The sequence below is a fragment of the Heloderma suspectum genome, chromosome 12 (assembly GCF_057233095.1).
Source record: "Heloderma suspectum isolate Gila_16-S chromosome 12, 16-S_ref, whole genome shotgun sequence".
Lineage (NCBI taxonomy): Eukaryota > Metazoa > Chordata > Lepidosauria > Squamata > Helodermatidae > Heloderma > Heloderma suspectum.
The window spans coordinates 8,688,841-8,715,907 of NC_139469.1; the positions used below are offsets into that span (position 1 = coordinate 8,688,841).

At 42.6% G+C, this 27,067-nt stretch overlaps 2 protein-coding genes across 4 annotated transcripts in view; both read left to right on the forward strand.

Moving 5' to 3' along the window:
* Positions 1 to 26,123, forward strand: LOC146336509 (uncharacterized). Its single transcript, XM_084819172.1, is given in 2 exon segments — positions 1 to 1,253; positions 25,599 to 26,123. Coding segments are annotated over 2 exon segments (1,713 nt in total). The 5' UTR covers positions 1 to 65.
* Positions 1 to 27,067, forward strand: part of SDK1 (sidekick cell adhesion molecule 1) — an 851,863-nt gene that overhangs the window by 36,850 nt on the left and 787,946 nt on the right. The gene's annotated exons all lie outside the window — the stretch shown is intronic.

Genomic DNA, 27,067 nt, shown 5'->3' on the forward strand with positions numbered 1-27,067 from the left:
TTGTTCTGCTGGGAGACTTCAACATCCATGCTGAGGCTGCCCTGTCGGGAGTGGCTCAGAACTTCATGTCCTTCATGATGACTATGGGTCTGTTCCAAGTGGTTTCTGGCCCCACTCATACAGCAGGTCACGCTCTAGACCTAGTTTTCTATGCTGAGCAGGATGACAGTGATCTGGGCATGGAGGAACTTTTTGTTGTTCCGTTGTCATGGACAGATCACTACCTGGTGGGGTTTAGACTCACTGGAACTGAGTGCCTCTGCAGAGCTGGGGGACCGATTAAGCTGGTCCGCCCCAGGAGGCTGATGGATCTGGATGGTTCCCTGATGGCTCTCGGGGATTTTCCTGCTGCCTCAGGAGGCAATTCTGTTGAAGCCCTGGCTGATCTCTGGAATAGGGCAGTGGACGCAATCACTCCCGAGCGTCCCCTCTCATGGAGTGGAGCCCAACCAGCACCCTGGTTCTCTAGGGAACTGGCAGCGATGAAGCGAATGAGACAGAGACTAGAGCGACGTTGGCGGAAAACTTGGAACAAGTCTGATCGAACAAGGGCTAGAGCTTATTTGAAAGCCTACTCTGTGGCAGTGAGGGCAGCAAAGAAGTCTTTCTTTTCTGCCACCATTGCATCTTCAGGGAGCCGGCCAGTGGAACTGTTTTGAGTGGCCAGGGGCCTTCTACATCCTGGCCCATGTGATAAAAATTCTGACCACTCAGCAGCCTGCTGTGAACAATTTGCTCAACACTTTGCTGATAAAATCGCTCGGATTCATTCTGACTTGGATGCTGTAGTTGATGCAGATCCTGTGGATGTCACTTTGGCTCCTGCTTGTTCAGTGTTGATGGATTCTTTTCAATTTGTGCAGCCCGAGGATGTGGACAGGATCCTTGGAGCAGTGGGAGCCACCACATGTATGCTGGATCCTTGCCCCTCATCGCTTATTAAAGAGGCCAGAGGAGGACTGGCTGAGTGGATAATGGGAGTGGTTAATGCCTCTTTGGAACAAGGTATTGTTCCATTATGCTTAAAAGAGGCGGTTGTGAGACCTCTGTTGAAGAAGCCTTCCCGGAATCCCACCATACTAGATAACTATCGTTCAATCTCTAATGTACCATTTTTGGGCAAGGTATTAGAGTGTGTGGTGACCTCCCAGCTCCAGGGGTTCCTGGATGAAATGGATTATCTTGATCCATTTCAATCTAGTTTCAGGCCTGGGTATGGGACAGAGACAGCTTTGGTCGCCTTGGTGGATGACGTACGCCAGGAACTGGACAGGGGGAGTGTGTCCCTGTTAGTTCTGCTGGACCTCTCAGTGGCATTTGATACCATTGACCATGGTATTCTTCTGGGATGCCTTGCTGGGATGGGACTTGGGGGTACAGTTTTACAGTGGCTCCATTCCTTCCTAGCGGGGCAAACTCAGAAGGTGGTGTTGAGGGATGCCTGTTCGACTCTGTGGCTGTTCGCTTGTGGGGTCCCTCAGAGTTCTGTTCTGTCTGCCATGCTACTTAATATCTACATGAAACCGCTGGGAGAGGTTGTCCGGAGTTTTGGAGTTTGGTGCCACCAATATGCTGATGACACCCAGCTCTACTACTCCTTTCCACCAGATTCCAAGGAAGCTGTTTCTGTCCTTAACCAGTGTTTGGCATCAGTAATGGACTGGATGAGGGAGAACAAATTGAAACTTAATCCAGACAAGACAGAGGTGCTCCTGGTCAGGCAAAAGGCAGATTAGGGAATAGGATTCAGCCTGTGCTGGATGGGGTTACACTCCCCCTGAAGACTCAGGTTCACAGTTTGGGGGTGCTCCTGGATTCAGCCCTAAGCCTGGATGCTCAGGTTTTAGTGGTGGCCAGGAGTGCTTTTGCACTGTTAAAACTAGTGCGCCAACTGTGCCCGTTCCTGGAGATGTCTGATCTTGCCATGGTGACACATGCCTTAGTTACATCCCGTTTGGATTACTGCAACGCGCTCTATGTGGGGCTGCCTATGAAGAGTGTTCAGAAACTGCAGTTGGTTAAAAGAGTTGCTGCCAGACTGTTGACTGGGGCTGGTTACAGGGAGCATACAACTCCCTTGTTAAAACAACTTCACTGGCTTCCAGTCTGTTTCCGGGCACAATTCAAAGTGCTGGCTATGACCTATAAAGCCCTATACGGCTCCGGTCCAGGTTATCTGAAAGACCGTATCCTCCCTTATGAACCTGCCCATGTCCTGAGATCTTCTGGGAAGGCCCTTCTCTCAGTCCCATCACTGTCACTGTCACATTTGGTGGGAACCCAGGAGAAGACCTTCTCAGTGGCTGCCCCACAGCTGTGGAACACCCTTCCCAGGGAGGCTAGGATGGCTCCCTCCTTGATGTGTTTCCGGAGGCAAGCTAAAACATTCTTGTTCCAGCAGGTCTTTGGGACATAGTTGGAACCTGGGGGTAAGCTGCTAAAATGCTGTTTTAAAATGCTGTTTTAATATAATTTTAATTGTATTGTTGTTTAATTTATATTTTAACTTTTGTATATTTTCATATGTTTTAATTGTATTTGTTTTAATTTTTGTAAGCTGCCTTGTGTCCCAGTACTAGGGAAAAGGTGGGGTATAAATATAACAACAACAACAACAATTTCTTATGAAATGGAAATTTTTCCACACACAAAATAAAGCACTGGAAAATTTTCTGCAGAAAATGTCTGCCCCACATCACTGTCTGGGGCACTTCAGTAGAGGGAACTGATTGAGTAAGTTAGAATCAAATATTGTGCTAACAGAATGCCTCTTCATAAGCGTTCTTGGGATCCTTGCCCTTGATCCCTTGTGGCACCCATCAACTGTTGATTTCAAAAAGACTAGGACTCTTGAGTTGGAGCTAGGGGGAATAGCCAGATACAGAACCTAGTAAGTCATGGGCATAACAGGAGCCACAAAATAGTGTTACCAAGAAACCAGAAGTGATTCAGCACAATCATGTTTGACTTGTAAGTAGATGCACGTACATTCTCACAGTTTGTCTTTTCAGAATGATTTGAAGGAGCTGCACACACAAGACTATTGCTCTGATGTGAGGGAAATTTCAACAGCCGGTGGGGAAAATCCATACACTCAGCTTTATGCTACATATACTTGACTACAAATGTTGGGCAAAATAAACCATGTAAAGAACATGTTCTGTAGCAGTCCAGTAGAGGGAGTCTGAATTCAATGAGGAAGGAGAAAGCCAGCCTAAAACTACCTCTATCTGGTAGAATGAGCAAGTCTGAGAGGTTAATGAAATCTTAAGTCTGCAACCTTATACACACTTACCTGGGAGTAAGTCTCATTTCATTCAGTGGAACTTACTTCTGGGTAGAATGCATAGGACTGGTTTGTAAGTTGATATTTCTGTTTTATATGAAAAGCTTATTCCTTCTATTTCCCCCCCAAGGAATGGCTGACAGTTTTTTTTAATGTTCATGGTATCTCCTTAATTCACTCCCACAAAGCTTTCAAACTATTGGCTCCATATTGTTAACTTTGATTAAGGCCTGATAGCTAGCTAGATATTTCAAATAGATCTAAACAGATGAACACAATGTTTCAGAGCTTTAATATAATTCTATAAATCTACAGCCATTTCAGGAATTGGATTAGTGTTAGTGTTGATTCTTTGGTGTTTACAGAATATTCTTGTAATTTAAATTAACACAGCTGTTTTAGGATTCTCTCCTTTTTTGGACTACATGAGTGGTACTGCTTCTGAGTAAATGTCCATTCTAATGAGTTAATTATAGGTGTGTGTGTGACTTTAGTGTTCTGGTAGTATACTGTCCTGATGCATACATACTGAGTTCAAAAGTCAGCCCTGAGATAATGGGATCTACCTGCATTGAATTCTGTCACTTCCCCAGAGCTGTCTTATTACAGATGTCTTTACTACAGCATTGTTGAGAGTTCCCTTAAGGGCTGATATCTCCCACATTAGCTTCATTTTGGGCAAATAATGCAATGATGTCCCAATACCCTTATATCTTGATATAAGGTGACAGCTTGGTGGATTTAACTTCATGTGTAAATAGATGTGACATGTATTATCCTGAAGAACCAATTTACATGGAGCAACTTGAGTAGCCTCTTATTCATAGTACCAATAGACTAGGAGCCAGTCATGTCCACTGGTCTTGTTAAAGTTTCATAGATTCATTCAGTTTAAGTGCCTTTTAATCCGACTTGAATATGGCTGATCAGTCAAAAACCAGCATTTATTAAAGTTTAGCTGACAGTTTCTGTTGATGATATCCCTTTAATTTACTCTTGTAAATTAATGTTGCAGAATGGTACAATGCAAGCATGTGGTTTCCTGCAGGGTGACCCAAAAGACGTGGTTAACAGTAAGTCTCATTAAGATGGTAAGAATTGCATTGCTGGATTAGACTAGGGATTCCATTGGTCCAGCACTCTGTCTCCCATGGTGGCCAACCAGATACCCCTAAGAAGCTCACAAGCTGAAGGGGATGATACTGTTGGCCAACTCTTGCCTCTGGCATCTGGTAATTAAGGGTGCAATCCTATGCATGTTTAGACAGAGAAAAGGTCTACAACTCCCAGCATGCCCCATGCTGGCTGGAACATGCTGGGAGTTGTAGGCCTTTTCTCTGTCTAAACATGCATAGGATTGCGCCCTAAATGTATATTGCCTCTGAACACGGATGTTCTATTTTAGATATCCATAGCTGTTGTCCATGAATTTGTTTTAATAAGGTTTTGTTTTTGTTAATTAAAGCCATGTGTTATTTTTCAATTGCACTTACTTTCACATCAGCATTTTTGGACCAGAGCATCAGTGTCTTTGTCTTGATTACCTATATTAAATGGCATAGAATTCTATATATAGCTTAAAGCACTTCAGAAACTGTGTCCAGATGGCGGCATCCCTCATAGCTCATTTAGTACTGTAGCACTAAACTGGAAGTAGGGAAATAGCTACCTAAAGGAAGAAGTGCCTATGAAAGTGGGAGCTTTGCATTAGAGTAAATAGAATTTATATGTATTATGTGGAACAGTTCTAAATAATAAAGCATGACAGAGAATAGGTGGCAGTGGTGTGTAAAACATTTGCAATATTTATAAGAATAACAAAATAAAGAGAATGAATAATTGTCTAGTGTGGTGTTCTGGCCTCGAACTAAGTGTAATCAAAGAAAATTGGACATTAAAATGTGAGAAATCAATAGTGAAGTATTTCATCCTATAAAATCTCCCAAGGACAGTAGCAAAAGCCTAGAATGATTAATTTAAACCCAGGCTGCAGTAAAGTACAGTAGAGAGCAATCCGACTGGTTTGAGATTGACAAGGTGACCCAATGGCTCTCCCATCTGTAACTGCTATTCCTTTCGTCTAAAATTAGGTCTGCAATAATTTGTGTAAAAAGAGACGAGGGAGAGAGAGAATTCTAAGTTGCTGCTTCTCTCTATGAATACACAGAAATACTTTGACAGCTTTTTTTTATACTCTTGACTAAAATGTTTGGAGGTGTCTGGACAAGACTTTCAAAGAATAACTTGTAGTTATAATAAGATAGCGCTAGGGTGGAGTTGGTACCATGTTGGTACCAATGATGTGGGGAAATGTAGTTGTGAAGTCCTGGCAGCCAATTTAGGTTGCTAGGTAGAAGGTTGAAATCCAGGACCACCAACATGGCTTTCTAAGAACATAAGAAGAGCCATGCTGGATAAGACCGTCCATCTAGGCCAGCATTCTGTTCACACAGTGGCCAACTAGTTGCCCATGGCAAACCCACAAGCAGGACATGAATGGGTTCCCCAACAACTGGTGTACATACGCATACTGCCTCTGATACTGGAGGTAGCATATAGTCCTCAGGACTGGTAGCCATTGATAGCCTTATCCTCCATGAATTTGTCCAACCCCCTGTTAAAGCCATCCAAATTGGTGGCCATCATTACATCTTGTGGAATTGAATTCCATAGTTTAACTATATGCTACATCAAAAATTTCTGAGTAAACGTGAATAGAATTGGGCTGTTACAGCACCTCCTTTTACAGTGTCTATTCAGATGTAAGCCCCCATCATTGATTCCAATGGAACTTATTAACAAGTATTACAAGGAAGTGAATCCAATTGAAACTAGTGGGATTTACTTCCACACACACACAGAGAGAGAGAGAGAGAGAGCTTTTCTACATGAGGCTGTTAATCTGATGTTAATCCACTGTACTTTTGGTTTCGGTGCAGAATTGAGATCAAGGCACTACATGAAGAATGTTTCCTGTCCTGCTTTTCCACTACATAACCTCTAGGTGGAACTGTGGTATAGTGGAATAGCACAAATAAACAAGAGGAGATCATGTTTCCTTTCAATTGAGGGAACAATCCTGTGTCTCCTAGACAGCATCTGTGGGAGACGTAGGATTATTCAGTTCCCTGGCTCTGAGCTTGTAGACAGGGCTCTGAGCTGGGAGACAGAAAACTGCTCTCCCCCCCCCCCCCATAGCTGGTATGGAGAGAACTGTGCCAGCTACCTCTCCACATTTTCAAAACAGAACGTGAAGATGGGGAAAAGAGGGCATTCCTGGGGGTGGGAAGAGGAGGAGACCGGGGCAGCAGCCATAAGACAAATCCTATGGACGCCCCATCCTCCTTTCCTCCCCCAACCCCCAGAGCCTAGATGGGTGAAAATGTCTGTCTAGCTTAAATGCAGAGTGGGAGGCATGTTCTGCTCTGCACAGGATACTTCTAAGCCTCTGAGTTCAGAGGCTTATGAGTAGCCAGAGTGCATCCCATAGGACTGAGCTCTAAATGCTGCATTTTTCCAGCTCTAAAAAAACTCATTGAAAATGCTGGTTAGATACAAAAATGAAACTGGAGGATCATGACATCATCTAAAGAACCTTTAAACAATGATGAGTGCACAATAAGGGGGTGAAGAAAAGGCCCTGAAAAATCGTGCTGGAAAGGGTGCTTTTTTTTCTGTGGGCCAGTGACCCTTGACAGAAAGGAAGTTCTGCACCCCTGGTTTAGGTAAAAAAAAATAATCTCATTAAGTTTGACTTTCTTTGCTGGCTTCTTTGCTGGCTGTTTCTCCAAACTGAGTTTTGCACTTTTCAAATGGAAACTAGTAACATTCAATAGTCAAACCTTAGTAATCATGGCCGATAAAAGCCAGGTTCATTACATATGGTCACTATGCTTAAGCAGAAGAACTTCAAAGAGCAACAGTTGAAGGAGGCTATAGAAGTGGAATTGATTAATATGCTGTTTGTATCTCCCAGGTCTTGAAAAGGTATATGTGTGGACCTTGCTCTGCCGCAAGTAAACCATCTCATATTCATAACCTATTTGGTGCCTCAAGACTTATCATGTACTGGTGTATCTGTAATAATGAGTTTTCAGTTTTATTTATCCCCCAGAGTAGCTCAATCTTCAAATGACCTTCTCAGTTAGCTTCATGTATCTGATGAAGTTGCCTGTTGCATACAGAGTGCCTCTTGCATTCTGCAATAAACTAGTTCGTAAAGTGACAAAGAATATTTACTGCTTCTTGCAGAGACTCCTGTGCATAGTCAGAGTTCTCATGTAAGCAGGAGCTCTTACCATTCTCTTCTATATCAAACAGTGTTCTGTGTGCATCTCCATTCCAGACACTGACTGAAATGAATAGGAAAGTTTCCCCTCTAGTATGAGTAAAGTTTGTGCATCAGTGCTCCAATGAACATAGATTCAAGATTTTTGTCGTCTGTTAAAAACTAGTATCGTTAAATATTTGACTAGAATCACAGGGTTAGAAGGTGCTCAAATCTCAAGACAGGATCCATTCCCAGCCCTCTTCCTGCCTGATCTTCCCCATCATTCAAAAACATCAGTTGGCAGCCTGTACAAACAAAAGGAAGTATCACTTCACACAGCATGTAATTATGGAATTCATTGCCGCAGGGTGTTGTGATAGCTGCTAACATGTGTGGCTTTTTAAAAGCTTAGACAAATTAAGGGAAGATGCTCTGTCAATGGCTATTAGCCATAAATAAATAATAGCTAAGGAGGTACTCCTCATATTCAGTAGGAGTACATTTCTGATCATTCGTGCTAGTGATAAACCAAATGCCAGGGCTCCACAAATTCAGTCACCAGTGGTTACCAGAAATGTAATTCTGGAGACCAGAATAGAGAGCCTCCAGTGTGTTCTGCCACAGGAGTAACAATATTTTAAGAACTACCAGCAACACAGGAAGTATACCTCTTTCAGAATGGTGCCAACCTTGTACTGCCTGGAATCATGGGTTGAAGAGGAAGGACCATAGAAACAGATTAGTTTTTATTGAATTATATTTATACCCTGCCTTTCCATATATGCCCAAAGCAGCTAAAATAAAACCCACAATTAAGAAAAGCAAACAATATGAAACCATCTAAACACCAAATAAGAGCACATAAAATATACAAAATATCGGCCAATTAAAACTTCAGGAAATTAAAATAGAGGCTAAAACACAGAGCAGCAAGGGTTTTTTTGGTAGGGTAAATGGTTATCCTTTTTTTTTTTTGGTCAAATGCTTAGTATGTAAAATGTCACTGAAATGCTTTCAGAAAGCATTTTTTATGTATTTAAAACTAGTTTTAGGCTGCCCCGAATGGCAGAACCCTCTCAAGTCAGAGTACAAGATAACAATCACACAAAATGGATACAATACAAATCATTAAAACAGAACTGTCTGTGCAGTTTGGCTCTGCTTGTACCACATTTCTTGTTTTTAAATTAACTGTTTGGGAGAATTTAAATTCCACATTTCTTGTTTTTAAATTCACTGTTTGGGAGAACCGCTCACCTTCAGTGGTTCCTCTGCTTTGTTTTCCACTGTCTGTGCTTCTGAACTAGGGCCCTTCATGTTGGTGCTCCTTGGCTCCCCATGCCACTTCAATCACCTCTCAAGAGGATAGGCAGCCTTGCTCAGGACAAGCAGCACCAGCAACAGCAGAAGCACAATGACTGTTGGAGGAGGCAGTCCAGCTTTTTCCATGTATGCTGTACATGAAATTTTGTGCTCTCTCCTCTAACATAGGACATATGAGACAAATATGGTATTTGAGGCAGGTGGACAAATGGTTCAGTATATGTTGTGCCAATAAAAAGGGACAGCTAATGAAATGTTAAGCCCTGAGGAACAGAAAAGTGTCCACCTCATCTTGTAAAAGAATCAAACTGAAGTTTTTTCTAAATACTTTTTAGATTCTATGCAAACTCTTACAAAGATGAAATACTTGACTTTTGGGAAAGTTTGATGTATTAAGAACATGTGATTGTATAGGTAATGGGATGTGAAAGAACAGAAACTTTGCATCTGGACAAGTATGGAACAACTGCAACTTCATGAAGAATCTAGCATATATTTTTTATTTTTATTATTATTACTATTACTATATTTCTATACTGCCCCATAGCCAAAACTCTCTTGGCGGTTTACGGAAGATCATGAAGATCCTAGCGTATAGTTAACAGGCATGGTTCATAGATTTGTGGCAAAATGCATTTATGCAGTAGAAGAAATGCATTTGTGCTCACTTAAATCTTGCAGCGTTTCTTAATAACAGTTGACATGCTTTACAGAGATGAAATCTTTGGCTGCTGACTGCCAAGAGATACTTGCAGAAGTATCAAAATAATTGTGCACTGCCTCGGTCTGAAGCCCAAAAAACGAGGTGAAGCAGGCTGCTTCAGAGGTGCCTCTGTGTGATATGAGGCGAAGCAGAATAGCAACGAGGCACCCTGGAGTGAAGCAGCTTGTATATGAAGCACCTTGTCTGACTCGGTGATTCGTTCTGAGCAACCCAGACAGCCTGGCATCAGAAGTATCAACTTCAGAAAATTCAGCAAGGGGTGGAGGTGGAGGGAGGGAGGGAGCTTTGGCAAATGAAACTCTAGTTGCCAAATCAGGGCTGAACGTAACCCAGCAATCTCCAATTAGAGACAGTGGTGGAGGAGGGGGGAAGATTGAATAACTGGAGAAAAACGGCTGCATTTCAGAGACAGAGATCATTCTGGTGGTGTTACTTAGGCAAGTGAGAACCCACCCCTGTCTGGGTTCTCCGGATGCCCCAGCCCCTGCTCTGTTTGCCAGTTCCTCTGCCTCCACCATCATCACCCTGTTTTTAAAAAACATGGCAATTAGAAGTCTATATACACATAGACTTATATGCAAAAAGCACTGTGAATCTTGAGTATATGGGTGATTCACAGCACTTTTTATGTGTGCACATAGACTTATATGCAAAAAGTGCTGTGAATTGCCCAGGCAGGAGGAGGAGGGAGGCATCTCCTCCTTGCGAGCAGGAGACGGCTAGCGGGTGTGCGTGTGTGTGCGATGCACCTTCTCCTCCTCCTACTTGGTTGGCTGTCAAGGACAGCTGACCAGCAATGCAGCTTATGCCCCTGCAGCTTGCTAGCTGTCTCCTTGTGAGCAGGAGACAGCCAGCAGTCCTTGGGGGTGTTTCCACCAGCAATTTACTCCCTCAGTTGACAAGGCACAACGCTCCATCGTTACAGACATCCTGTGGGTTAAAATGGGGGCTGGTTTCTGTCTGTCAGGGTGAAAACTGAGCCCATAGAGCCCCAGAGCAGTTCTGATTCTGAGGAAGAACAGCAATCTGTGGGAGAGGAGCTCACTCATCTCTCACAAGCACAGCAGCTGACAGAGATTCCTCCTGCCAGCATTCCTGGGATAGATAGTGACCCTGGCAGTGAGAGAGCGTTGGAGGGGGGCTTGCTGGATGCTTGGCACAGATGCAGAGAGCAACGACAGATGGAAGGCGCTGAAAGGAGGCGCTCTGCTTGTTTGGTGCTCAAACAACGGTCGTGTCCCGAGGACCCAAGGGAAAGAGGAAGGATCTCTTCATAGCCCATAAGTTCAGTGTCTTCCCGTGGTTCTCCTTCAAACGGGGACCAACTGCCTTACCTGGAGCTTAGGCTACTCTGCTATCTTTCCCCCAGTGCTGTTCCTTGCTTAGTCGCTAGTGACTAGTATTCTGAAGGAGTAATAAAGGAATAAAGTCTCGGAAAGAATTCCTCGTCGTCTGTGTCCTGAGTTGGCTATTGGAGGGGACTGCAAGAGGCAGCTAGGGCACTCCTGACACTGTCTTTGTGTTGGAAGAAAGTAAAACAAGGATCCATGAAATCATAAAGGGATCCTCATGGTTTCATATGTTTTTTAAAGGGGAGACTCCCCAAACCACCATCCAATCACAGAGCACATCTGCCTCCACAGACTGAACCAGAAAAATCATGCATGTGTCACTCATGGGCGCAGCCATGGCACAAAAGCAGGGATCCAAGGCATGGATCCTCAGGGATCGTCGTGATTTTTACAAGACACATATTTATTTTATTTATTTCATTTCTGTACCGCCCAATAGCCGAAGCTCTCTGGGCAGTTCCCATACCCCAAACTGCCATCATATCACAGAGCACATCTGCTTCCACAGACTAAACAAGAACAATCATGGATCCGCCACTTGTGGGTGCTGCCACAGCACAAAAACAGGGATCTGACGCAGGGATCCTCTTCATTTCATATCATTTTTCACACCATTTGAGGTGAAGCAGAAGGTTTGGGATCCTCTGGGAAGCAGCAGATCTGGGATTCTTAGTGCACATACTTGGACAAAGATGAGTTCTGTGCTTTGATATGGGGGGCGGGGGGGCAATGTAAAAATTCAGAGAATCCATATTGAATTGGGCATCATATCCATGGCTTTATAACATGACAGTGCTATGAAGCCCCCAAATCTGTGTTTTTTTCCTACTCAATCCATGGGCATAGATGTGCTCTGTGATATGATGGTGTCTGGGGTTATCTTCCTTGTAAAAATCATGAGGATCCTTAAGGATCCCTGCCTCAAATCCAATTTTTTTCCACTGTGGCTGCACCCATGAGTGGCAGGTCCATGATTTTTCTGGTTTAGTTCATGGAGGCAGATGTGCTCTGTGATATGATGGTGGTTTGGGGGATTTGCTCTGCAAAAATCACATGAAATCAGGAGGATCCTTGCCAGGGATTCGTTTTTTTGAGATGTGGCTGCACCCATGAGTGCAGCCACACCCAAATCTGTGATTTTTCTGGCTCAGTCCACAGAGGCAGATGGACATTGTGATTGGATGGTGGTTTTGTGGGTCTCCCCTTTAAAGATCACATGAAATCATGAGAATCACTTTTTGATTTTATGGATCCTCATTTTACCCAATCCCCTTTGTGTTTACTGCTTTCTTTCCCAGCACAAGAGTACACGTGTCTTCTCAAAAGTAACTCCCATTGTGCTCAATGAGGCTTGCTCCTGAAATGCAGGTGCTTCTGGAGTTTCAGGGGAAAGGAGCAAGAGGGGGAGTGCAGGAGGAAGCTTCTCTTATTGGTTGAGCAGCCCCTGCCAGTCAGATGACTCCAGCCCCCACCCCCACCAGGAAGTATGTTCTGTGAAGCAATTTTTACTGCTTGTGGAACCCTACATGGACCACATTGTAGCAAAGCTCATTCCTTTTTAAAAATCCAGTACTCCTCCATTAGTTTCTCCTTCCATTGTTGTGGAAACATGGCCATAGACAGTCAAGCAGGCAGCGGGAGGTGGCGGTGTGGCACTGAGAGAGGTATAGCTCTTTGCTTTGAGAGTTTTTGTGGAAAAACTCAAAATTGCAGCTGCACGTAGCACAAAACGTACAGGGCCAAATTGTCTGAAATTTGGCAGGTGGGATCCCCTACCTGTTGGCAGAGGGGCTCTTAAGTTTCATGTATTTATCATGAAAACTGAAAATGTTATGGCCATTTATGTTTTCCCATGCAAGTCAGTGGGAAAAAGCCCAAACTGAGTGATCCGGATATCCAAATCTCACTTCGGGTTTGGAACCAAGTTGAAGTGGAGGGGATCCAAATTAGTCTGAGTCGAAGTGGGGCTGATTAGGAGGGTCCAGAGCAGCACCCAAAGCAAAGCAGGGGGGTCCATGCACAGCTCTAAAAATAATCACTGATTGACTGGGCCTTTAGTCCTGTGATAAAAATAATTAAAAGATAAAACTCCCTGATATTCAGTGAAGGCTTTATTCCCAAAGAAGTGCTATGTATGTCTTGGATATGGATTTTAAAGATTATTATACATGGCTCAGTGGTAGAGCACAGAAGGTACCAGGTTCAAACCCAAGAATCATCAGGTAGAGCTGGAAAGAATCCTGCCTGAAATCCTGGAGATCCACTAACAATCAGTGTCAACAATACTGGGCTAGATGGACCAGTAAGCAGAAATTTTGCCTGATATTTGCCTGATAATTTTGCCCAACCTATGTCTTTAGGGGTGATAAACTTTTTGAAATCTTTTAAAAATATTATTTCCTCCTTGATTAAGTATTAAAGTGAGCATAGGAAACCACCTTATACTGAAAGATACCCTTGTCCATCTAGCTAAGTGTTGTCTACACCAGGGGTAGGCAAAGTGGTGTCCACAGGCACCAGTGTGCCCCGGGACACCATTTTTGGTCCCCGCTAAGGTAAGGTGTGTGTATATGAGAGAGAGAGAGGGAGAGAGAGAGAGAGTCTGTGGGTGATGATCCAGGGTGAAATAGAATGTATAGGTGGTGATCCAGAGTGAGAGAGAGAAAGAGAAGGGGGGGATGTGTTTGCTGGCAAATGGAGGCAGGGGGAGAGAAAAAGAGTTTCCCTTCTGTGAAATAGGTTTATGTTGGTGCTGAAAACTGTGGGTTCAAAGGAGTTGTTTAGTGTGTTGGGGCATAGACCCAACCTATGCCTTGTACTCAGTCTTTTGGGCAGTTTACTTGTCCACTTATCCCTTAAATAGATTGTGGCCATAGTATAAACTGTGCATGATGCACATCTAAGGTTTAATAACTTAACTGAGAATGGGAGAAAGACAAGAACAGTGATTATCTAGCTTATTTACCAGGTTGTATACAGTACATAGGTTACATTGTAGTGGTTAGATCAACATAAGTTTTTAGATCTTCCTAGACATGGCCTGGCAGAAGCGAGTTTCTAGGGAAATGGTTTGAAGGAGGTGAGTTTTAACTAGATTTTTGAAAACTATTCATTGCTTAGGAGAATGCATATAGAGATAAAATGAAAACCTTCCTCTTTTTGAAGGTCTTTCAGGGAGGGTGCTGTACAACTGGCTGTGTATTATTGTTTATAAGCTATTTTCTATAGCTGTGTTGTTAGGTTGGTAATAATTGTTAGGGATACTGGAGACGTTTGCTTGAGCCTAGCTTGGAGCTGAACTTCTGTGGTTCTTAAAAGGTTGTCTCCAAGAAGAAGCGACCTTTTAAGACCCTCTCCAAACCTCATTACCCCTTTCTCCAGCATGAATCAATATTCAGGCCGAGAAGGGCTCTTGGCTCCCCTCTTCCTCATGTCTCTGCCAGCCCTTAAAGCACCCTATCCACCTTACCCTTTTCCTTACCTTCAAGCAGGTGAGGTTAGGGTAGTAGCAGCAACACGGAGAGTTAAGTAAAGGAAGGTTCCCCCGCCCCTTCCTTCTCCTCCTTTGGACATACTCAGCAGTGCATCAGGACTGAGAGTGATGTCCTTTGGGAATGGGAGTCTTCATTGCTGCTGCTGCTACTACCACCAACTTCTGCACTCTCTATATAAAGAAAAAGAAGGGTGCAAATGGTGATTTGGGGGTGGCAGGAATGGCTGTGGAATGTCCTTGGTGATACAAGCTTTGGTGCTCGAGAAAACAAAATTTATTGCGCTTGATGCGTTTCAGAATGCTTCCTTCCTCAGGAGCTTATACAAGCTGTTTAATCTCTTGCTCTCAAATACACGGAAGTTCTTACTTCTGGATACTCGCAAATGCTATAGTTGAAGTCTATTGCTCTCATCCTGCAAGCCACCCTGAGAATTTTGTTACTTCTCTACAAATATTTTAATTAAGGTAACTAAGTAAATTACCTTAATTAAAGTAAATTAATTTAAATTAATTTAAAAATTTAATTTAAATTAATTTAACTAAGTAAATCCCCTTCATGAATCACTGCTTTGTTCTGGCGAAGGGGCTTGCGTAACTCAGTGAAGCCATAAGCTATGCCGTGCAGGGCCACCCAAGACGGACAGGTCATGGCAGAGAGTTCTGACAAAATGTGGTCCACTGGAGAAGGAAATGGCAACCCACTCCAGTATTCTTGCCAAGAAAACCCCATGGAACGTATCACAAGGCTACAAGATATGACGGTGGAAGATGAGCCCCTCAGGTCGGAAGGTGTCCAATATACTACTGGGGAAGAGCAGAGGGTATTTCCAAGTAGCGCCAGAAAGAGTGAAGCAGCTGGGCCAAAGCCGAAAGGACACTCAGCTGTGGATGTGTCTGGTGGTGAAAAGAAAATCCGATGCTGTAAAGAACAATATTGTTTAGGAACCTGGAATGTAAGATCAGTGAATCAAGGTAAGCTGGAGGTGGTCAAACATGAGATGGCAAGATTGAACATCGACATCTTGGGAATCAGCGAACTAAAATGGACAGGCATGGGCGAATTTAATTCAGGTGACCATCATATCTACTACTGTGGGCAAGAATCCCTTAGAAGAAATGGCGTAGCACTCATAGTCAACAAAAGGGTGGGAAAAGCAGTACTGGGGTACAGTCTCAAAAACAATAGAATGATCTCAGCACGAATCCAAGGCAAACCATTCAACATCACAGTAATTCAAGTCTATGCCCCAACCACTGAGGCCGAAGAAGCTGAGGTTGATCGGTTCTATGAAGACCTACAACACCTTCTAGAACTAACACCAAAAAAAGATGTCCTCTTCATCATAGGGGATTGGAATGCTAAAGTAGGAAGTCAAGAAATCACCGGGATAACAGGCAGGCATGGCCTTGGTGTACAAAATGAAGCAGGACAAAAGCTAATAGAGTTTTGCCAAGAGAACACGCTGATCATAGCAAACACTCTTTTCCAACAGCACAAGAGGCGACTCTACACATGGACATCACCAGATGGTCAATATCGAAATCAGATTGATTATGTCCTTTGCAGCCAAAGATGGAGAAGCTCTATACAGTCAGTCAAAACAAGACCTGGAGCTGACTGTGGCTCAGATCATGAGCTTCTTGTTGCAAAATTTCAGCTTAAATTGAAAAACGTCGGGAAAACCACTAAACCATTCAGGTATGACCTAAATCATATCCCTTATGAATATACAGTGGAGGTGAGGAATAGATTTCAGGGATTAGACCTGATAGACAGAGTGCCTGAGGAACGATGGACGGAGGTCCGTAACATTGTTCAGGAGGCAGCAACTCAATCCATCCCAAAGAAAAAGAAATGCAAGAAAGCCAAGTGGCTGTCTGATGAGGCTTTACAAGTAGCTGAAGAAAGAAGGGAAGCGAAAAGCAAGGGAGAAAGGGGAAGATATATCCAACTGAATGCAGAGTTCCAGAGAATAGCAAGGAGAGACAAGAAGGCCTTCTTAAATGAACAATGCAAAGAAATTGAGGAAAACAACAGAATGGGAAAGACTAGAGATCTCTTCAAGAAAATTGGAGATCTCAAAGGAATGTTTTGTGCAAAGATGGGCATGATAAAGGACAAAGAAGGCAGGGACCTAACAGAAGCAGATGAGATTAAGAAGAGGTGGAAAGAATACACAGAAGAACTATACAGGAAAGATCTGAATGTCCCTGATAGCCATGATAGTGCGGTCACTGAACTTGAGCCGGACATCCTCGAGAGTGAAGTCAAGTGGGCCTTAGGAAGCATTAGTAACAACAAAGCTAGCAGAGATGACAGTATTCCAGCTAAGCTATTTAAAATCCTAAAAGATGATGCTGTTAAAGTGCTGCATTCAATATGCCAACAAATCTGGAACACTCAACAGTGGACACAAGACTGGAAAAGGTCAGTTTACATTCCAATTCCAAAGAAGGGCAACGCCAAAGAGTGTTCAAACTACCGCACAATTGCACTCATTTCACATGCCAGCAAGGTGATGCTCAAAATCATACAAGCTAGGCTTCAGCAGTATGCGAACCGAGAACTACCAGAAGTACAAGCTGGGTTTCAAAGAGGCAGAGGAACTAGAGATCAAATTGCCAACGTTCGCTGGATCATGGAGAAAGCAAGAGAATTCCAGAAAAACGTCTATTTCTGCTTCATTGACTACGCTAAAGCCTTTGATTGTGTGGATCACAACAAACTGGCAAATTCTTAAAGTGATGGGAGTACCAGACCACCTTACCTGTCTCCTGAGAAACCTGTACGAGGGTCAAGAAGCAACAGTAAGAACCAGACATGGAACAACCGATTGGTTCAAAATTGGGAAAGGAGTATGACAAGACTGCATATTGTCACCCTGCTTATTTAACTTATATGCAGAGTACATCATGAGAAACGCTGGGTTGGATGAATCACAGGTCGGAATTAAGATTGCCGGGAGAATTATCAACAACCTCCGATATGCAGACGATACCACCCTAATGGCAGAAAGCGAAGTGGATCTAAAGAGCCACTTGTTGAGGGTGAAAGAGGAGAGTGCAAAAGCTGGTTTGAAACTCAACATTAAAAAAACTAAGATCATGGCATCTGGCCCCATCACTTCCTGGCATATAGAAGGGGAAGAAATGGAAGCAGTGACAGATTTTACTTTCTTGGGCTCCAAGATCACCGCAGACGGTGACTGTAGCCATGAAATTAAAAGACGCTTGCTCCTTGGGAGGAAAGCTATGGCCAACCTAGACAGCATAGTAAGAAGCAGAGACATCACCTTGCCGACAAAGGTCCGTCTAATCAAAGCTATGGTTTTCCCAGTAGTAATGTATGGCTGTGAGAGCTGGACTATAAGGAAGGCTGAGCGCCGAAGAATTGATGCTTTCGAACTGTGGTGCTGGAGAAGACTCTTACGAGTCCCCTGGACTGCAAGGAGGTCCAATCAGTCCATCCTAATCAACCCTGAGTGCTCATTGGAAGAACAGATACTGAAGCTGAAGCTCAAATATTTTGGCCACCTAATGCGACGAGAAAACTCTCTGGAAAAGACCCTGATGCTGGGAAAGACTGAAGGCAAAAGGAGAAGGGGACGACAGAGGATGAGATGGCTAGATAGCATCACTGATGCAATGAATATGAACGTGAGCACATTCCGGGAGAGAGCGCAGGACAGGAAGGCCTGGCGTGCTATGGTTCATGGGGTCACGAAGAGTTGGACACGACTGAACAACAACAAACTAAGTAAATAAATAAATGTTATCATTAAATTTTAGTATTGGCTCCCTTGGAGACAGTGTGTCTTTTGCAGCTATTAGATGGAAACTGAAAAGGGTTGAGAAATCTAATTGATATCAAAATTGGAAGTGAGGTTTGCTTAGTGCACTTTTATTTTGTCAACATGGACTTCAAAGTCCATTCTTGCTGTGCCTGTGGGCCTACAGTTTTAACATAATATCATTTAAAACAATATCATTTGATTACTTTATTATGCCTCTAATAGGGGCCGCGGTGGCTTAGTGGTTAAGACGCTGAACTGCAGACTGGAAGGTTGGCAGGTCAGCAGTTCGAGACCCGAGTGCTGCGTGACGGAGTGAGCTCCTGTCTTCAGTCCCAGCTTCTGCCAACCTAGCAGTTCAAAGGCAAGAAATTGCAAGTAGATAAATAGGTACCGCCTCGGCGGGAAAGGTAACAGCGTTCCGCGCACCTCGGTGTTCAGTCATGCTGGCCACATGACCACGGAAGCGTCTTCGGACAGCGCTGGCTCTTCGGCTTAGAAACGGGGATGAGCACCGCACCCTAGAGTCAGACACGACTGGTTGGGGACACCTTTACTTTTTTTTATGCCTCTAATAATCAAGTCATGAAGTTACACATGTAGGTTCTTGTGGAGGTCCACAGTATTGCTGCCCTTCATTTATTATTCTTAGAATTTATTTCTTAATGGCACAACAATCAGGATTTATGAATCTATTGGGCTTTCTGATTCTATTTAGGGCTTTAACTGCTCTGCTGAAACAGCTGAAAGTAGCATTTTTTGAAAGGAGACTATGGCTCCATTTGCTTTCTAACACCCCTGCTCCATTTTCTCACTTGCTAAAACTTTCTGAGTTGCAAAGTATGGTGTAAAAACGGGGCAGGGCCACTCCCATGTCCCTTAGGCCAGGGGTGGGAAGAAGATAGATCTCCAGATGTTCTAGACTTCAATTCCCAGAAGCCCCTGCCAGCACAGCCAATGCTCAGGAATGCTTGGAGTTGAAGTCCAAAACATCTGGAGATCTACTTTGTGCCCACCCCTGCCTTAGGCTACACTGGTTCTGTACTTCTTAAAGACTTGCCCCCAGTACTCATGCGGTACTGATAGTAGTTGGTGCTGCCTTGGCATAGAAAGTGGGGGCTGCTCTTAGCACTGAAAAAGGAGGGTGGATTAACCCCTTAAGTTGGCACTAGACGTTGCTAATTCCCACATTGCAGTGTAAAACATAGTTTGAGTAACTGACAGGCAATTGATACCTGTATCTTGACTTCTTTTATTTCTGTTTCTAACTAAATCTCTTTAAAAATGTTATACTTCTTGCAGCTCAAATCTAAATATATTTCAATATCTTTGATGGGTATCCATTTTATAATCAGGGTGGAAATATGTTTTGAGGATAGGATCTCCCAACACTGCAGTCCTACATGTATGCTCAGAACTAAGTTCCCTTGACTTCCATAGGGTTACTCCCAAATAAGTGGATATAAAAACTGCCATGGTAGTTACTTACAGACCTGGTAAGTGACTTAATATACTCTAGAAACTTTTTGTAGTTATGTCACTTTCCTTCCAAAGAAGGAGTAGGCAACCTCTTTGGGCTGTGGGCACATTTGGCAATTTGCCTACCCCTGTTCTACAGCATGCTATTTTTTTCAACTTATAAATCACATGCTATAAAAAGAAACCCCAAACCACAAGTTACACTGGCCAGAGTGTATTAAAAGCTTAATACATTCATCATAGTTTTGATCTGGATTTTCTTTTCAACACATATTATGTAATATCTTGGAGAACTCCTTGTAGAAGATCTGGAATGTAAACATTTTCTGAGGCAGATTTAAACTGAATCTTTAAACTAATTAAATAATGATATTGCAAACAAAAATGTAAATTAAAAAAACCTTTCTATTAAGACATTCAATGAATTTTTCTTCAGGCTTTTAAACCATCATTAGTAACCAAGTTGGAAGCTATTTTACTATGGATTTTCACACTGCTTGCGTTACAAATCACATTATCTTTTAGGAGAATAGCCTGCCCACAAATACAGGCCTTGTGAATGCCATTTATAATTAAAACATGTTAAAATACATTTCACAGTTTATTGATAGTGAAAATGAGCATCTTCTGTTAACCTATTCCAGGAGGGAATTAGCCAGCATCTTGGACTGGATAGAGCTGTATGAAATGAAAATACATTGGCAAAGCTTCAAGCAATTTGGAGGTTTTGTTTCTATTATTTTCTAAAGCCCCCATTGGTAGGTGATTTGAAAGCTGTACAAATTTAAAGCAATTAAATAAAATGAGGCCCAATGGCCCAGAAAAGCAGATACACTAATAAACAACAAAATAAATATTCCAACTGTTACAGCTTCAAACCAGCTCTTAGAGAAGACAGCATAGATGCAAATAATAAAACCAGATGTACTAGTGCCAAACTGTAAGAAGGACCACACTGGTGATTTTTTTTTCATGCCAGTTGTTCATTATTTTATTTATTTAAAATGATTTTTAGGCCGCATTTAAGGATAGAACCTTCTCATATTCTCTTTGGCCTCATTATCAACCCTGCCTTTCATGTGTTTCAATAAAAAGTATATTACTGAACCTCCTTGAACACAACTGCTGCTTTCCTAGGCAGTTTGTTTATTTAGTATATTTATTTATATGCCACTTTTCTACAATAAACTGGACCCTAATTATCTCACAATAAACACTGACCTAATTCACATGACACAACAACCCATGGTGGGTTGTCACCATTGTTTGTTTCAGAATGACTTGTCATGTTGTCCGGCATGACAGCTTAAGTGTGGGTTGTTAACTACAAACAAGCCACTCTGAGGACCCACGGCTTATTTTCAGGGTGGCTTGTCATGATGTGCAAACCCAGCAGCATGGGTTCTGCATGGCTTGTTCGAAAGGGCTACAGATATGCCTGGCAAGAGTGGTGAAAAACCCAACCACTCCTCACAGTGCCCTCTGCCCTTCCTCCAGTTTGGCACTTCATTTGACAGTGACTGGCTTTGTCCCCTTGTGAGCCAAGATAGGACAGCTATGTATGTATGTGTGATTGAGTTACCTCTGGGTGAGCACATGTGGCTCCAATTCCGAACCATGGCAATTCGGGAGGGGGTATTTAAGCTTTCCCCCTCCTGTTTTCATGCTGAAATCCCCCCTGCTCTGATGGGGGTGAGGGTAAAAAAAAAAGAAATGCCTCAATTGCTTGTTTTATGTGTAAGCAGGAGTCACTTTTGCCCCTCAAATAATAGCTTTAAATTATTTATTTTTTAGGCTTCTCCCTGCATAAACATATATAAGTGACATCTCTTGTACTGTATTTGATGATGCACCTGTCAATATATACAAAATATATTTATTACCATTTTAAAAAAAACATTTATAAATCTCTTTTTTCCATTATAGATGGATTAGTTTAAATGTTTTTTGATATTGTAAACCTTTCTAAAATCCAGTCTTTCTTGAAAGCTTTGTGGACATTTTAGGGAAGGAAAAGGAGATCTCACTACTGCACATTATTTTGTAAATCAATCTGCATCTGTCTTCACGGATAATTCTTACTAAAAAATTCCAAAGTATCATGTAAGCAAACAAACCTTAAAACACGTACAAAGATTTATGTAACAGCTGCAGGAGCTATATAAAATCTGCAGTGGGGCCATATACATTCAAATGAAATTTATCAGTCAAACTGTTGTCTATACATAGTAAACTTTAATATTTCTCAGCATATTTCATGGTATTTTGAATTTTGTAACTATGCAGCATGGCCTTAAAAGTGTTCAGTATTGATCCAATTACATAACATCTGAGACAGAACTTGTATCAGATCTGTAGTCAGATTGCATTGAACATACCAGTAGGGAAGAATTAGGCAACATTACAATAGTTTGGCATGGTGTTTCATAGGAGATGCAGTTTATATTCCAAGCAATTTTAGAAAGTAAAGCACTATTGCCAGTGAATTGATCTCATTTGTCTTCAAACTTTTTCATCTGTTCTTAAAGAGTTGTCATTAGAAATAAACCTACAGAGGAAACTCTGTGATATTTTTCTTATCCCTTTGGTTAAAAAGGTATTAAAGTAATTTAATATGACTTTTAATTACTTATTATTTGTATATGAATAGATTAATATGAAAAATGTTTCTTGACCTATCATTTAGTAAATTACTTACTATTTCAGAAAGCTTAAAGTACGCAATTTTCCCCAAATGGTCACAAAACTATGCGCCCAAGAAAAATGATTTCCCTCAGGCTAATTATACAAATTATTCTAGTCCTAAAAGGTTAATGACTACAGAGCACTGTTGATGCATAGAACACATTAAAATCCAGTACCATCTGAATAATTTGCATAGCCAGAAGCTTTTATTGGACAAATGGGTATGACCTAAAGGACAAATAGCAAAATTTAGCTGTTTTCATGTTTGTGATAAAGATTTTTAGTTTTCTTGGTAATATTAAAGTTAAGCAGCTCAGGCTATCCTCCATGTATGTATACCCCCTAGCCACGCTGCATGTATCAGGGGAACACTTGTATAGAAAAAAATAAACCATTGATTTAAAGTAGCAACCAACAGCTTAAAGAACACTAGCATTTACTTAAGAAGTTATAAACCTAAACATTCTAAAACCTGCTGGGCTGTGACAGTCCTTTTTGGGTGGGTTTCCATAACCATTCTCACCACTGAGACTGTCTCTCGTGTGCCCTTGGCTGATCTTAGTGCAGAAATGGTAATGCAAGCCATCCTAAACTGACCTTGGCTCATATGGAAAGATGTATTCCCTGAGATGGACAAGACCCAAGCCATTTAAGATTTTATAAGTTGCAATTAGCATTGTGAATTGATTGAACCTGGTAGCCAGTGCAGATGATGCAGTAACCTTATGTTCTCTCTGACCTATCACTGTCAGAAGGCAGGGTAGTGCGTTCTGCACTAGCTTCTGAATGCTCTTTGCAGTATTGCAGTATTTAATTATCAAAGTGATTAAGACATGGATGAAGATTGCTATGTCCTTTACAGATAGAAAGGATGTTTTACCAGATGTGATTCTGGAAGGGATTCTTCTTAGCCACTTACGAATCCAGGTACATATCCAGGCTGTGAATCTGATTGATTGGCAAAGTCAGGCAGTGTTGCTGGCTCCAGAATTTTGGAGGCCCTTTTTCAGACCTCTTAGCTGGAAGCGGTGGAGTGCACAAAATGAGAATTCTCACATGCTGTGTCTTATGTACTCCGTGCAAAATGATGATGTAATTAAAGTAATGGGCTCTTTACCAGTTTGCTCCCCTCCCTCCAGTGCTTGACCTTGCCACCCACTGAGGTTGGCCCTGGTCAGAACCTTTCAATGACAGGCAATTCTCTCCATGCAGCAGATTCACAGTGGAGTTCATAGTGAAGGCTGCCACCACTGGGTGGCAACTGTGGAGGGGCCTATTTCACATTGGACACTTGCCAACAATGTGTGTATGTTAAAAGGCCAGATATCTTCTGCCTTTGTGTGAGGATTTTTATCCCTGTTGCTGCTAAAAACAGTTGGTTTTTATGCATATGCCTGATGCATACTGGGCCCTTCCCTCCTTGGTGGACAACACTGTGGACCCCTTATTTGTCACACCTGCTGCCAGATCACAGGACCCACCAAACAGTATCACTGATGTTGATTCAACCCCAGGCTGCTTGCTTTCATCATGCCTGTCTTCACTGCCAAACACTGGTTAAGAATGGAGACTGCCAAGCCTGGTTTACGCCCTAAAGGTAAAAAGGTAAAGGTGTCCCCAACCAGTCGTGTCCGACTCTAGGGTGCGGTGCTCATCCCCGTTTCTAAGCCGAAGAGCCAGCGCTGTCCGAAGACGCTTCCGTGGTCATGTGGCCGGCATGACTGAACACCGAGGTTTACGCCCTACTTAACATTATAAGCCAAGAGAATCCTTAATAGAGTACGTAACTTTTCCAGAGTGTGTTTCCAAAAAATGCATAATTTTTAAAGAACAGTTATTAGCACACACAAAAAAGATTGAGTAATTTGTGTTGTTAATAGTCAAAATGTCTTACAGAGGCAGGGTTTTAATTATGATTGGGAATTTGATACTGAAAATTCAGTTTGTCATCAAAACTAGATGTTCTAGCCTATATTTCCTGTAAAGTTGAGGACTTTTCTGTCCTTTTACATTACTTAATGATTTATAACAGAAACTTTCATATTTGTTTTTCATTCTAATAGGTTGTCAGATTGATAAATCCTTAGTGTGCATTAACTTCATGTCATAATGAAGCATCTAATATAATGTATGTAATTTTGTCATTCACAGCTTTATCCAGTGTCTGGTTCTTTATTCAGCTGTACATGAATTGTACAGTTAAACATTTGGTATACCCATCATTTAGGAAAATTGGTCTTTTAGGGACCTGTGATGGAACAAATTTCTAATTTTCCATTCAAAAGGCTTGGCTGGAAAGAGAGGTCTTTTATTTGTCTTTCATGCAAATAAAGAAGGCTTAATGTTAATCCTTTTTTTTCTGATGGGGGATGCAATTAGCTCCCAAATATTTTTTAATGAGTAAACATAGTATAATGGGGGACAAAAGGCCATACATGTTAAATGGACATTAAAAAGTGGGGTTTGAGGTGCTTTATTCTAATTTGCAGCACATTTTAAAATTAATTTATTTAAAGCATTTTTACACCACTCTTTTACACCAAAAAGGCTCCCAGAGTGGCTTACAAGTACCTGCTCTCAGCTTGCAATCTAAAAGACATGACACACAAAGAATAAGGGATGGGGAGGGAGAAGGAAAAAAAGTAAGGCCAGGCACCAGTTTTTAGTTATAGTTTTTTTCCGTTGTCTCTGTGCATCACACATATGGGCTCTACGCCTGTGTGGAGCGCCATTCAGGAAACTTCCAAAGCTGAGGAAAACATTTTTGGCAGGAACCCTCCCCTACTGTCTATTGCACTTGCCCAAGCAAGTGCCCACCTTCCCCCTCAGTTCTCTTTCGACCACCTTGCTATAAGGGCACCTTATTGGGAACTTTATTCTCCTCAGAGACACCTTTTTCTCACTGAGTAGCTCTGTTTTTCCTTCTGTTCTGACATCTTTCCCTTTTTCGTGTTTTCTCTCTTTTGTTCTTTCTTTAAAAAAAAAAAAAGTAGATTAGTTAACTTCTCCTGTTGAGAGTTTTTTGCCAATTGGCTGAGCGGCACGTATGGCACTTAAAGCTCCGTTTCAGAAATGCCCGCAGTGTGGCAGTAAATTACCCCTACAGATGGAAATTCTGTCTGTTTATTTTGTTTGGGGGAGTCTCACGTGGTAGAGACTTGCCTCCACTGCATGAACTTTATGAAACAAACATAGCGCCACTGCTCAGATTGCTTGAAAGCGGTGTTGTGGAAGAAAGCTTTCAAGGCTGTGGACTCAGCTCAGGCTGAGTCTTCAAAGCAACAGCCTAAGGCAGTGGAGGAGAAATGGCAGATTTCTTCCCCAGCATGCTCTAAATCCCTGGCTCTGACCAAGGGCCAGGCAGATTTGCCTACTCCCAGTCAGAGTCTCACTGTTTCTGTGGTGAAAAAGCTGTCCAAAAGAGCAAAAGCCCAGAAATCTTCAGCAGAGGTGCCAAAGAAGAAGAATCGTAAGGAATCTGGAAAGCTTCTGCCGACACTGATAACTGAAACGTCCCCACCTTCAGTACTGACACTGCCTCTGTTGCGAGAGACTACCATACCAACACACCCTTCAGTGCTGACAATGGGGCTGAGAACCCCCCCACTGTTGATACTGGAGATGGCTCCCATGACATCAGTATCGGAAAGAGAAATTAGAGATGTTTCACTGCAAAAAGTCAGGGCAACCTCTTCGACCCCTTTGTCACATTCGTACTGAGAATTTTCCAGAGTTGCTGCAATCTGATAGATCCTGAACCCCTTGTCGAGATCACTATGACAGAGAGACATATTACAGATCCCGCTCTCCGGCTAGGGACTGGGATAGGTACTCAAATTGGTCTTTACCTCCAAGAATGCATTACCAGTGCGATGATTGGAAGTTGGCAAGGGATAGATACTCATGGATGGAGCACGATGGTGTTAGGAGACGCTCGCCTCCTCGATACTGTCATTCGCCTTCGGCAATGATGTTTCAACCACCACAGACAGAGCCTTTTCTTCCTCCACCACCAGTGATGCTGTGCTCCACCTCTTTAAGGGACTGTCCGCAACTGAGGGAAACAGTACAGGTCCAACAGCTACATACCAATGCCCCCCGCCCTATCCCTCCAACACCAGCCCTCGAACTGAGGGAGCAGATTGAAGAAAAAAGGAGCAGTAGGGGGACTTCACCACAGTCAATTTAGGACCACTGTTCTGATTCGACCTCGACCTCGTCAGCACCACCTTCCATTGTATCACTGGAAGAAGCAGTCTCTGCGAAAGAGGATGCTTCACCTTCAGAGGACATATATCATTTCACTGACATATTACGTATGGCCCAGTCCTTGGGGACTGAGATACAACAACCCTCGGAGAGGATTCAGGACCCTGTGTTTGATGCAGTCTACACAGAGACGGGAGGCCCAGTGTCTATTCTCTTCCTTCCTACCCTCTTTCAGACAGTGAAGGAATCATGGAGGGCATCATCGCCTATGGCCCTGACCTCAAAACATCTCAAGTCCTTGTATAGAGTTCAGCAGAAGGGTGCGGAGTTCCTTTTCACGCCCCTGCCTCCAAACTTCACCATTGTAGAATCTGTACAGGGAAAATCACAAAAAATCCATGCCTCTCCTGCTGATAAAGAGGGCCATCATTTGGACTTGTTGCGCCGGAGAATCT